A 14,326-nucleotide genomic window follows, 5' to 3' on the forward strand; every position below is an offset into this window, starting at 1 on the left:
TAATTGCCCAGGCACAGTTTCTCTAAGTGACAGAGTGAATGCTGTCCTCCACAGGGATGGATCACAAAACCCTGACTGTTATGAATCCAAAATGTTTCAGGGTAGTTTAACATGACTTTCCTGAGAGACAAAGCTAGACAAAAATATGACTTTCTTCAAGCTGAGAACTACAGGACTGGAAATCTCCCTGATCTGTAACACAGCTGCGGTTTTTATAATTAATGGAAAACTCTCTAAGAAATCTGAAAGGGAAAGTGATTTGAAAACTCTTACTGAGAAGTCAAAACAGGAAAAGGCCACAAGTCTAGCCAAGTAACTAGCTGCACTGCACACTTGATACAGCTTAATGTACTTTACATTTCTGTGTTGGGTACTTGTACCTCACTTAGAGGTCAAGGAGATGAAAGAATACTCCACAAAGACACAGCTACCTGTGTGAGAATATGAACCTTGTTTTAGCGATGGTCTGCAAACCCCTTTAGAACTGTTCTCTTGAAGGTTGCCCCTTAATACTTTTGCATCCACCGGACAATATTACAGTTAGCTCCATCAGGCAGAGGTGAGGCCACACGCCGCCACTCCAGTTCTTCAGTTGGACTTGGACCCCTCACTGGGTGCTGCTCACCTGCACTACTCTGATAGTGAACCACCTTGGGATTCCATTGCTTTTAATGCATACTTTCACATATCAGACCTGTTCTCTCTCAGACATGACACCAGTGCCCCATCTATACCTGCTCTCTAGGCATTATTGATTCTACTATACCAAATAAACCTGGGAGGAAAAAAAAGCTTCTAGTATGGCTAAACCGAGGAAAAACAGCAGAACATTTTCATACGCAGTGGCTCCCGTGGCAAAGACAGTATTGTCAAATAGGCAGATTCAGCTGAGCTGCACTCCATCAGCACAGTCCCAGATGCAGGGTTCCCGATGGCAGGAAGTTCACCAGTGCAAAGGCCACACTGGAAAAGACTTGGCCTCCAGCCAGCGTAAGTCCAAGCTGCAAGAAACACTGAACAGGAAGGGGATGTGAAGAAAGCATCCTCCAGCTTCTCTGGTTCCGTGCTTCTCCTGGATTTAATTACTTAACATAGTTTTGCCACCAGTTGAGAAACATTTTTTTTCTTTCAAATCTTCCCCTTGAAATGGTTGTGAGTCCTTGATGATATTAAAATAACTTACCACAGCAAAGGACAGGAATAATCAAAGCAAACCAATACCTCCTTGCAGACAACTTTCCAGGCTTCCAGCTGGAAAACCCAGGTGAAATTGCAGGAAATGACAGTTCTTTATGTAGCTCTTGTGGCTGTCCCCTTCTGCTTGATGGAGCCCTTGATAATGTGAATTTGGTCAAAGCCTTCAGTCAACCAGATGCAAGTCTGTGGTCACTGCTAACCTCACATAATTAACTGAAGATTTACATAAAAGAAGAATATGTTCACATTTATTCCAGGAAGGTATCAGTCTCCATCCTGTAATCTTTATGCTTCCCCTGGCTCAAGCACACCATCCTACCCAACAGAGAAACTTCGCAAATGCAGGCTCATGGGAAGTTGTTTCTATAAAGCTCAAATGAATCTTACAAATGGTGCAGCTAAGAACAATTGAGCTTACTTCTGTACCTTGGTGCTTTGTTCTGTAACAAACTGATCAGTGAACCTCTAAATATTTGTAAGTTTGAGTTATGTAAGTTGGTCAAACCCCTGGAGTCTCCAATAAACTTACATGATAAAACTCATGTGACTGAAAGAATGGCAAATATTCTGCAAGGTGTCTAACTGTGGCAGTGTAGGAAGTTATCGCCTACAGCACTGCACTGGAAGTGACTGTACACAAAGCAGATTTTGTGGACAAAACCACCATCTGTTCATCCTTACCTTCAGTGCAAAGTTTAACAGCTCTACCTAAACCATTGCTTCAATGTCATTCAACTTGAGTTTCACTGTAGCAGACTGGAAAACAGGAGTTGGTACAGCACACAAAACACAACTGTAATAATATTCACCCAGGGCAGTAAAAACAATTAAGGGAAACAAGCTCCTAAACAATTCAGGTCTGCTGAAAGATGTCTCTTCACGCCTTATATTTTTAATCGGTTAGGAGATTGCTGAGATTTTATTCAGGCTAATCTAAGTCTGCAGTCAGGAAGAGCTTGCCTGTTTAAGTCTCTGTATTTGACCCAGTGCATCTTGCATACTTGCTTGTGATCCCAGCCAGAACAGAAAAGATGAGCAAAAGCTAAAAATAGACAACCACAGATTTGCTACTGGAACATTTATGAACTATGTAGCCTGGCCAAGGATCAAGAAACTTTCTAGCTTTTTTTACATTTTATATACACTTATGTCCTGATCCCTTCTTGAGACAGCATAGTTCTTTTTTTTGTCTTTTATTTTTTCCTCCTTTTCTGCTCTTAAGTCATTACTAGCATTTGTTAAAATGCCTCCTTGTATACGCGCCAGTGTAATGATCTCTTCTCCCATCCACCCCATGTTTGCAATAGCATCGAACAACAGACTCGGTCCAAGCCACACCAGCCCTTCCCAGCTTGAGGGCACAAGTCCCACAGTATTATTTTTAACTGCTAAGAATTGACTGTTACCTCTTTTTAGGCCTTCTTCTTTCATTTGTTTCAAAGGAGACGGACCAAACTCCTCCTCCACAGGCCGGAACATCCTTTTGACCAGGACACTGCTACTAGAAAACACACAACAGGGACTGTGTCACAGTAAAACTGGGCTCGCAGCAGGAGAGGAGACAACAGCAGCAGTCATGACTCACTTTGGCAAAAACCCCACTATCTACTCAAGTATCACAGACCAGAAACTGCAAGGATTTAGCTTTTGATGCTTATCTGAACTCTCCAGGCCTCTCAAATTGCCCAGACTGACTGGCTGGGACAGGTGACAGGAAAATAGCTCCAATGTTACATACTATTTTGAAAACCCCAAAGGCCTTTAACTGTTTAAATATTGAGGAAAGGGGGTTGGGGAGGAAGAAACAGCTAAGTAAGGAGCTGAACCCACTTTTACACATTGATTCACCTCCTCTTTGGGGTCATGGAGACAGCCTCAGGAAACACGGGCAATATTTCTAAAATCAGAGACCGTACAAGTCAGCAAGCTCAAAAGGAGTAGCACGTTGGGCCAAATCCAGCCCAAAACTGCAGCACGCTTCGCTGGAGAAGCCAAGGGCTGAAGGCACTAGGGCTACCTCCCCCCTCGGTGTAGCTCTGGCAGGACTCGGTGACTCCTTTCAGTCTTGGAGGACTGAAGCCAATGTGCTTGGTGCAATAAACCCCTTCACTTCTCAAATTGCACTGTGAGCCTTATGAAGAACATTAGCTTCATAAAAGAAACAAAAAAGGCCTCATGTTTTCAAGTCAATGTTAGCTGCAGGTACCCAGCCATTCCCTACCACTGGCCACTTTTTGCAGGCTTACATGAGTGCTGTTGTCTTATGCCGAAGCCTCAGATCTGAGGGTGCTCACTTGGGATTCAAGCAACATACACAAGTATGGGGCTTGCACACGTTGCAGTTAGTACTGGCTGAACTTCGGCCACGCATATTTAAGTCCTTATTTCAGGACATCTCTAAATCTTCTAGGGACATTCTGCAATTCTTCCAATCCCTCCAAAGTGAGACAGGGGTGCTCCCATTTCCAACCTTCCCCCTTCCCAGGATCTCCCATCCTCTTTCTGCATTTCTGGTGCTTTGGCATTCTCTCTGCAGTCCCTGTATTCATCACATCCACACATGCACTGCTGAACGGCTTTCAGCAATGCAGTGAAGTTCAGTGCTTCATTAAAAAAATCCTGTTTTTTAAATTATTTGAGAACTCTTCTATGTATAAAAGGCACTTTATTATCAAATATGTTGTCCTGTCCCTGTACTGAACCTTATGGCTCTTTGAACTGTTTTGCTTGAAAATGTAATAAAAAACAGATAGGAAAAGTAGCCAATTCATGTGAAGGAAAAGAAAGTTACCCTAAAATAAACCTCCCTCTACCAGTTCCACATATTATATACACATAACGCTACTGTTAACCATGGGAGAACACGAGGGAAGGGGGGAAAAGGGGATCAGTTTATCTGATTCCGTGTTTTGCGCCTGCTTTCTATAAATTTGAACTGCTAACTACAAAGCTTGTGAAACAATAAATGTCTTACCCTTCTCTCTCATCATCTGTATTATAGTAAACCTAGAAGGGTGGAAAAAGATGAATTATTCCCAAAACTCAGACACCTGCTTAACAGAATAACTTCAAAAGGGAGAAGAGACAACAAGTGGTTTGCAGTTTTTCATATGTTAAGAATCCTTCACCTTCTATAAAACACAAACATCTCTAGTTCTAACTGTGATCTGGAAAAGGTGTGGCTTAGAAAAACTGCTGTTGAATACCACCTAGTAGAAATGTATCAAAGCATTTTGGCAGACACTGCCCTCTCCCCCAGTTTACATAATTTTCCCCGATTATTTTATAATCCTCTAAATCAGATCACTACTAGACTAAATTACCCCTAATACGATTTAAGACACAACACTCACAAGCTTTTGTATGTACTTAATACTGCCTGAAAATCTAACCAAACTATCAGGACCAACGTTAAACTACAGGCCTAATGGAAATACAAATACTAATAGTACAGGTGAACTTTTTTGCACAGGCTGTGGGCAGAAACTCAAGTCCGGACCATTGTTTTGTGTAAGTCAGTACAGCCCACATCACTGGGACCAAATTTACAACAGCAGCAAGCATGGCTGACAGTAGCAGCAGAGATATAAAATCACAGTCTGTTGTCAAAGGCTTTACAGGACAGTCAGCCAAATTCCTCATGATGTGCCTGCACTGCAGGTCAGCACCAGCAAGTGTACCACCACCGCAGCTGCTGAGTTACTGTGCAAGCGTGGGGCGAAGGCAGGGCACCAGAGCCCTGTGGTCTGCTGGGGCAGAGCAAGGCATCTCAGGCAGGTTTCCAGCACTTGTGCTGGCAAGACTCAGAGCACACTCAGCTCTCGCTGAGAGCCTTCCCTTCTGAACCTGTACAATGAAAACACCTCAGAGCTCTGTGTGTGCAAAGCTGAGGTCTGTAACTCATTCTATGACCAGGACCTGAAAGTGTCCTTCACTTTCCTAATGAAACATTCATAAATAATAAATTATTGTCATAATAAATAATTCTTATATTAAGTAATTCACAAAACAATTGAAAAGTTTAGGATAGCAAGAATGCCAATACTGCAACCTATAAAGCAGCAAAGGACAGGGCTGAACGTTGCCTATGAGCTAGCAAACTGGGGTATCTTCCAGTTAGTTTAGAAAATTACTTATAGCATTACACATACTAAGGAATGCTTCCACCTTCTCCTGTTTTGAGACAAATCCACATTCTGGTTTTGAAAGCCATGAGGACAGAAGGTACCCAGCATTGATATGTGAGTGGGTGTCTTTCCAGTTTTGGAGAGTAAGTCAGTGACAGCTGCGATTGCAATGTCTGTGCTCTTTGTGCTTTGCTCTACCACAATTCTCACTGCTTTAAAATAAATGACAGTTCCAACACTTAGTGTCACTTAATCTTCATTATTTTAATATTTTGCAGCAAGGTGCATATAAAATTTCCCCATTTACTATTTGTCTTTATAAAGACATACATAAAGTTTTCATTCTGCTCCCTGAGATGTTAATAAATAACAGATTTATATTCCAGAAACTGTCACAGCTAACCCTCCAATTCAGGTTTGCAATTTCCCAGCAAGCAATAAAGTATGTCTTAAAAAAGAGCACAGAATTCCTCACATTTACTAGCAGTTATGATTTCCAATATTGAATACTAACATTAGCATGATAGATTTTTACTTTATAGAGTGAAAAAATTTTCTTTCAACGAATTTCCAGATCTCTAGGTGATGCCAACAGAAAATGGGCAGTGGTGTCTAGAGAGCCTACTCCTGACCTTCCACGTGTAAGAGCTTGGTCTTCGTTTTCATTTTTCACAGGGAGGGGGATCTCTGCTACCACAAGGTGGCACTTCATTTCATCAAGCCAAATAGCGCATTCAAAACCAGATTCTTTCAGCCATAAACCAACCTTCCCATTTCAAAATTTTTTTACTATTTGTTCCACTCTTTCTTCCTAGCAAAAGAATGGCAAAACCATAACAAACACAAATTAGTTAGACGTTAATGAAGCATAAACTCCTTCTTCACACCCAGAACTCGGTAAGGCACTTGTCTCTTGAAAGGCATTTTTTTAAATGACTCACCAAGAGCTGCGTTTACCAAAATGAGAGCTGAAACAAACAACTCCAGGAACAGTGATTTATTTTCCCAAGACCTGCCTCACAGCACAGGCAGTCAGAGGGCAGGTGGGCACCAGCTTGTCCCATTATCATGTCCTACCTGTCCAGTCCTTTGTAAGTTTCCAAAGTGAACATCCGGTATGAAGAGAACCGGCTGGGAATCCAGGTCAGCCATTGTTTTGAAGAAGGTGATATCGCTCTTTTTTTGCAGGGGGAGTGCACTTAACTTCCCTTCGGCTGCTAGGAGGATCACAAAGCAACATGGTTTTGAGAGGAGGCATCTTAAGTGTGACTTAGCCCCAAACCAGATAGGCCTGTCTTACTTACAGTTATTACACGAGGCTTGGGATGCCTGGCCTTTGCCTTTCTTTCTGTTCTGCTTCCTCTCTTCATCTCGGATTTTCCTTTCTGCTCCCTGATGCAAAAAAGACAACCCACAGATATCATCCAAAAAGCAAGCACTGTGAGCATTGCACCCTCCGATGCCTGAACTGCAGTGATGGACACATCAGTAATGCTGAACAGAGACTGGTTATCCCCTAACAGATAAACCTGTCCAGATTGTTAGGAATGTGCCAACTTTGGAATGATCACCCATGCATGCCTGAAACTCATGCTGGCACATCCAGCAGCCCCCAGGACGGGAGACAGCAAGAGGAACACATCCACATGCTGGTTTGGAGGAGACGGGATGGACGGCTCAGGCAGTGCGCAGTCTGTAGCAGGGCTGCTGCCACCACAGCTTGCACAAAGAGCATCCTAAGCCCAGTGCCTTTGCGATGGATGGAGTGCTCAGGCCAAATACTTTGCGTATGTACTGACGTAAAACACCTGCAGGATTGCTGTTGTCTTAGATCATGTCTGTACGAAGCTTTTCTCTAAACTCTCCTCCACCCACCTCGTCTGGGGGTGGCATTGCTCCACTGTGGCCAGCTTTGTAGAGGCCTTTGAGATTTGCCAGTGCAAGAAGGCTACGCTGACAGTTTGCCAACAGTGCAAGGGGTCTTACAGACAAATACAGGCATTTCAAACAGGGAGAAGCCCTCCAGAAACTGGAAAGCGATGTAGCACTGCCCTATTAGGCCCCAGGAACTCCTGGGAAGTTACAGGCTTCTGTTATGTAAATACACTCTCAACAAGTTTAGAAAATAAAACTTGTTATTGACATAAAAAGCAGCAACACCTCCTTTGAAGTTCTCCTAATTTACTTTATAAATATGAATAGTCATGTTGTGATGGGTATTAAAGTTCCATATGCTCCCAGACAGTCAGCATGCAAAATTAAACATTTTTCCAAATTAAAATTAGAAGTGCCTTTAAAAGAAAGGGGGGAGGGAGGTAAGGAAAGTCAAAAATATCCATTCAAGATGGCAAAATTCACACATGAGCCAATGAACCAAGCTTGAAAAGAATACAAAGAAAGATGTACTCCTGGCTGTAACCCATCAATAGACTTCCAGAGGCTGAAAGAGGTGGAGGAAGAACCAGCTCTCTAAAAAACCTGAAGGTGTTTAACAGAAACATTGCTTCCAGACCCAGGTCCCAATCCAGTTGTCACTGACCTCAACCACAGAAGCCAAGGGATTCAGAGTCACGCCCTTATCAAAATTGTTTCTAGTTCTACGTTTGTATCTTTAAAGGCCTTTGGCAGAAAGGAGCAAAAATACAGCTCACGGCCACTGTCCTGCAGAAGGCACATCCCTAAGAGCCCTGTGCTGCACAAGGTAGCTCTGCCAGGCAGCCACAGCCCTACCTACTGCTGGCTGCTGCCGCTCTGCTGCTTGCCGGTAGCAGGATGAACCATGAAAGTAATTTCATGCACAGCAGCAAGCATGAGCTTCCTCTTGGGAAAGCAGAAACTGAGGAGGAGTCAGCCTTTAACACGCAATAAAGAATGTATATTTTACTGATATTTCTTGGTAAATCTTCACAGCTTTGTCTTCATTCATTCAAGGCAAGACACCCCAAATTCCTCTGGGATGCAGGGAATCTCTGAGCAGGGCAGCCATTCCCACCCACCAGTGCTTATTTGTGCCACAGCCACTTTACAATCAGCAGCCGCGATACCCACAAAATTACCTACCAGCCCTTCTGAGCTAGGAACATCCCACATGGCACAGTGCAGGGGCCAGCCCTTCTGAGCTAGGAACATCCCACATGGCACAGTGCAGGGGCCAGCCAAGCCTACATGATGTATGTCATTGTTGTAGGACCATAATAATTTTTTGCATACCAGAGCATTTCTGTCAGACAGTTTTCACAGCTGAGCCATCTGATGCATACCTAATCAATCAGAGTTTGCATATCTCCTTAGGCAGAAGAAGAAATAAGCCTCTCATAGGGGACTATAAATTAGGCTCTGACCCTTCAAATAATTTAATGAGTTTTTCATTTTTTCATTGATGTCCGTACTTTGTATAAATGCAACAAGTACTTCTGCTACTAACGATTAGCAAAACACAGCCCATGAATTTCAGCTGATCCAAAATATTTTTTTTCCATGTCTTCAACTCATTTAATCTTACGTCTTGCATTCCAGCTCCAACCTAGCAAAACCCTTACCATTGTAAGGACCACTCCCTTCACCGTTATGCAGCTCATGTGCACACCTGTTTCTAGCTCAAGGCCAAAGCGTTCCACATAGGGCAGGACAGGCCCATAGACTTCAGCCGCCTTCTCTCTAAAGCTGAAGATTAATAGGTAATTAGAGTTGCTCAATACCCTATGATAATCTATTGATGATCCATACTGAAGACAAGAAGGCAGGAACTGCATGTATTCCAAACAACATGAAGTTTTTCAGAGTAAAGAGAACTGGATTGATTTGTTTGATTTTGGAGCAATGTTATGGTATCTGCCAAGTCAAATGCTTCTGCTTCTTTTCAGCAAAGCTAATCACATATAGAAAATTAAAATACCTCTGAATCCCCAGTTCCTTCACACTCAGTGGCTAAAGCATCCTGCAATATATAAATATAAATAGGCCTGGTGGCAAGTTTCCCTGACAACCTACTTAAGGAATAAAAATTATATTCTCTTATCATAATGCAGCATCAGTGATCTGCACATGATAAAAGAGACTGCAAGGGCAGAGAGAATTAGCACTGAGAAAACAAGATGTGCACTTTAACAGTTGCTTTGAAGATTACCTACTGGAAAATACACATGGACAAAAGATTGGAGAAAGAACAGGGAGCAAGCACACAATTAGAACCTTTGCAGCCTTTATCCCCATACATTTATGTCACAAAGCACACACTGGATCTGAGCTGGTGTTTCTCTCTAGTTTATATGTAAATTAATACTAAATTGAAGCAACTGCCTGAGTAAATACTAATATATATATAATATATACAACTTAGCTAAAAGCAGTTTTAGTTCTTCAGGGATACTATTTCCACAGCAGCTATACTGTGTTTCAGCTAGAGGACACTAATTTATCGGCAAATGTTTTTCTTAAAAACTGGACACATCTACCTGTGATTTATCTAAGTTGATACACAAACACATCGACTAAAAAGGCACCATAACTGCAGAAAAAAATGTTTGTAAGAACACTGTCAGGCACAGAAACACTTTTTCTTCCACATTTCAAACTAAGATACATTTCAGTACTTAGGCAGGAGGAATTCACTTTGCAGTTCTCCTGATCCAGACAACTGTAATAAATCAGACACTTCAGACACTTTTCTCATCAGCTTCTCTTTGGGGTTGTCAGGCTGGGACATAACGGTACACTTTTAAAAGGTGTTACAAATATAATAGGCTTGCTGGTTTTTTTAAATGACCCCATAACACATCTTTAATTGAACATGACAAAGAGGTGGGCAATTAACTGTCTCAGCTTCATGGTCTTTCCCACATGGGCAGCAAACCCTGTCTTTGTCACCAGTGCGAGTCGTGAAGAGAAACTGAGCCAGGACCCTCCATCTAGCACCACCTTAACCAGCACCAGAGCGTTCTTTTGGCATCTTGGAAAGATGTGGGTATGCAGCCTCACCAGCTACCTGCCTCTGAGTGCAATGCATTCTCCCAGTGCCACCAGCAAGTGGAAAATCTCCAACCATTTATTTACTTACAAAAGAACCATGACAAACAGATGCTGGTTAAAGATGCAGCAGCGCTAAGCAAGGGGCAAGCAGGTCTCTGTCTCTTTCCAAGTGCTAATTAGCACAAACTGTCATGTGAATTGACCTCAATAATTTTCATTCATTCAAGTCATTTTCAGCCCTGAATTAAGTTAAAAAGCTCTGTGTACGTGTATGTAGAGATACATTTATATTATACAGATACATATCCCATTATTGATACCCTTGAGTCCTCCAGCTGCCATTTTCAATATAGTTTTGAAGTGCATAACGCTTTAACTATCCCTGTGATCTTTTCTTCTACTTTGAGACAGTTTTGATTAAAAGATTCAACATTCATTTCCTGCTTTCTAGTCTGGATATTTGAAGTACCAATTAAGCCAATAGATGCAATGAACATGTATTATGCAAAATATCCACCAGTTTTGTCTACAGGTCACCCTTGATGACTTTGTGCTCTGAATTTCCTTCCTTTTTTTCCTTTTTTCTAATTGCTTTTCAAAACTAGGTAGATGAACACGACTTGTACTTTGATATTTAGTGAGCTTTTAACATCCAGCTGTAGCTTGAAATCTCTAAATATTTGACATTCAAAGTTACCGTTAAAAGCCTAACATTTTGACTGCAAGAAGACCTCAGTGCATACATTTACATTCATTACTTTCAAAGTTTTTGCTCCACTAACACAACTGACTTATTAGCCCTCAAGATCCTGTTGTCAAGACAGCAACAAGGGAACGAACTGAAAAAGAGGAAGGAGCAGCAGCATGGAGACCTGGAACAGTTGAACTCTTACCCTTTCCATTAAAAAGTTAATGCTACGCATTGCCTGGGGCACGGCCTTCTGCCTTTCTATTACCACCTGTAAGACTGCAAGACTAATTTGGATAAATTTCCGAGTCACTTAAATAGAAGTAGGCTCCTGAATCCCTGAACCTTGACTAGAATCCAGTCATCAGCTCCCCCCTGGGAGATCTTTCCCAGCTGGGACAAAGTCATTGGCTGTCAGGTGTTAAGCACAACTCAAACATGGTCATGCTCACATCTAAGAATCATCACTGACACAACATTTCTGAGCAACTCTTTCCACTGGGTAATATATACAGCTGACCATGGCACTGTCAGACTCATTAAGACATGATCTATGTTTTGGTGCTGAAAAATCTTACCAGTTACCATAAAGGAGTAGGGAAACACATTGTAGAAGAACAACATTTTGCAAAAGAGGGAATGAACACAAAAAAAAAAAAAAGTTACTGAACTACAAAATGAAAATGGCTAACATATTTTTGCAGTTTACTTTTAACAAGAAAATCCAAGCAACATAAAAATCTCACTGAGGTTTCCAAAAGCACGGTTTGGAATCAAGCAGGGAGGGAAAAACTATCAGCTGTATTGTTAGGACTCGGTGTTTTCTACTGTATCGTAAGAGAGCTTAGCAGGCCTTTACTGAAAGGTGCATTTCTCTCCCACACACCTCTCCACAAAGGCTCACACATTACCCCATCCTGGCTGTTAAAGCCAGAAGGGATAACATCATCAGATTGGCACTTGCATGAGCCTATGGTCAGCACTGACCTTCCAAGTAGGGATCTTCATGTTTGTAATTTCTATGACTTTTTTGATATTCCTGTATCATGATCTCTAACATGCTGTCCTTAAGCAGTCCAACTACTGCTCACAAGCTAAGGAATCAAGGCCAAAAAGGCTGCAAAGCAGTAAAATAATTACATGATAATCTGTTAATATATGATATAGCTGGTCCAAATTCTACCACAAAATACAATTTTTAGGGAAAGAAAAAACACTTAATTAGGTCTAAAATACACCAATAATAAACTGTCTAACAAGGTTACTACTCTACCCATGGTAACTATGCTTTCCACTTACCTTGTCACAAAAAACCTTGATCTGGCAGTAGGCTCGGTGGATGGGTTTGTTGCTGCGGTTGTTGTAGCTGTAGGTATCAATCTGAATCATCAAAGGAAGCCCTTTCACTCCTTTTTGTGAGGAGAAGTCTGTGCTCAAGCAATTCACTGTGATGAAAATCTGTGTGCCAGAGAGATTACTTTAAAAATGTGGTGCAAACAACTAATAAGCTTCCAGAAACACATGACCACAAATGGGAAAATAAAAGCAGATGCCCACTCACCCACCCGGAAAAAAAAAAGTAAAAAAAAAGTTTGTATTTCAGGTGGAAATTTATACATTTGTACATTCCATACACTCTGGGAATTTATACATTTATTCTCCGCTTCTATCCTAAGTTCAGCAAAGATGCGGCCCACGCTGGGAAGAAGGACAAGTTTTTAAAGCACGTATTGGTGCTTCAGTTTGGCTCAGGAGCTCACATTTGAGGTGAATCATTGGATTGTCCCAACTTACCGTGCTTTGGTTCACACCAGAGAGCTCGGAGTGCATGAGGTGGATTATTTTTGGAAAAGCCAGACCAGAAGATGTACCCTAGGGGCACAACTCACATACTACAGCTGCTAATGGTTGCTCCGTCCATGGGAGCTGACTAAAGATAATCTGAGATAAAACCTAAAATGTGCCTCGTGGGTGTCAGGTCTTTAGCCCTGACTTGTTTCACACTACAAACCTGCTCTGTATGTTCGCACTATTTGTTAATATAGACATAGCAAGATCATCTTGCATTGTCCTTTCCAGTTGTCTTTTGGTCTGGCTCGTTCTTCTGACAGCTCACAATTTAAATTCAGTGTGGCCAAAGACAAGTCCTACTCTTTTTTATTTTACAAATTCTTTTCACATTCTCACCAGCAGTACCCCTTCCTTCCACCCCATCAAGAGATACCCCAGATCTTCCCCTCACCACCTTAGTTCAATTTCAAAAATGCATTTCACCCTGTCTTTCAAGCTGGGAAGGAGTTTCTCGAACATTTATAGAAATATTCCCTACCTCTTCTCAAAAGTCCCCTTTGCGATGTAGCATCCATGCAACCTGACATTGCCCTCAGTTTCCAGCACACACACACAGCCCGCCTGCCTTTACTTCAGAAAACCATCTTCATGCTCTCCTTCCATACCCACTTACATCTGTTGATAGCCACTAGTCATCTCCTGCCCTCTCATCTCCATCCGTACCATGGGACAAGGTGTGTCTCATCTGCCACATGTTTGTAAAGGACCTGGGAGAAAGGTCTCCCCAGGACTATTCTGATGCGGAGCAAGCATTGTGAACTGAAATATCACTGATAGCATTCAGTTAGGGCAGCGTGCCTGAAACTTGAGAGATGAAACTGGATTACAAATGCAATTACTCCTCCCAGTGAGGAATATGTGCATGACATAGTAATTTGGGGCAATTACGAATTAGCCAGATTCTACTTTTTTTACTTTTCCTCACTTTAAAAAAAAAATCAACCAACCAAACCCCAAAACTGTGAGCTAAGGAAAAGGTCAGAGAAACCATCAGTACATTATTTCCTGAACCATGAGGATGTGAAACCTGCTCCAGCAGAACAAGCACACTCGGGAAGAGATCCCAAGCGGACCTCATGAAGAGATCCCAAGCGAACCTCGTGCACGCCTGCCGGGCAGGGCAGAGGCCAACAGCCCCTTGGGGTCTGGGAGCATTCGGGAAGGGAGAGCACGAATGACACAGTTCTGAGTGACCAGAATGCAGCATCCTTAGGAGAAATGCTGCTGAGAATAAGGAAGGGCTCCGGCAAGGCTGGGGGGGTACTTTAATGGCAGAAGTTAACATTACAGTCGGGGTTTTTTTACGAGGGAGCCAGAGTCGCTTGTTTGCCTGACTGAGCTAATGGCCCCTCTGCATTTCTGCTCCTGATTGTATCGCTGAGCTGCATTTACAAATGAAATAGTTGAACTTTAACTGCGGGGAGAGGAGGGAGGGAGGGGAAGGGCCCTAGGTGAAACTGATTTTGAAGCTGATAGTGTTATTTCTGTTTCAAAT

At 42.3% G+C, this 14,326-nt stretch overlaps 1 protein-coding gene across 4 annotated transcripts in view; it reads right to left on the bottom strand.

Moving 5' to 3' along the window:
* Positions 1–14,326, bottom strand: part of GRHL2 (grainyhead like transcription factor 2) — a 71,626-nt gene that overhangs the window by 16,271 nt on the left and 41,029 nt on the right. For 2 of the 4 annotated variants that reach the window (XM_027777676.2, XM_013305588.3), the window contains exons 9-13: positions 12,280–12,438; positions 6,629–6,716; positions 6,402–6,541; positions 4,172–4,203; positions 2,604–2,698 (exon numbers count right to left, since the gene is read on the bottom strand). In XM_027777676.2, the coding sequence (XP_027633477.1) occupies positions 2,604–2,698; positions 4,172–4,203; positions 6,402–6,541; positions 6,629–6,716; positions 12,280–12,438 (514 nt within the window). The remainder of the gene's footprint in view (positions 1–2,603; positions 2,699–4,171; positions 4,204–6,401; positions 6,542–6,628; positions 6,717–12,279; positions 12,439–14,326) is intronic. The other 2 variants (XM_027777675.2, XM_027777674.2) reach the window with 2 other exon arrangements.

Source organism: Falco peregrinus, chromosome 3, assembly GCF_023634155.1.
Source record: "Falco peregrinus isolate bFalPer1 chromosome 3, bFalPer1.pri, whole genome shotgun sequence".
Classification (NCBI taxonomy): domain Eukaryota; kingdom Metazoa; phylum Chordata; class Aves; order Falconiformes; family Falconidae; genus Falco; species Falco peregrinus.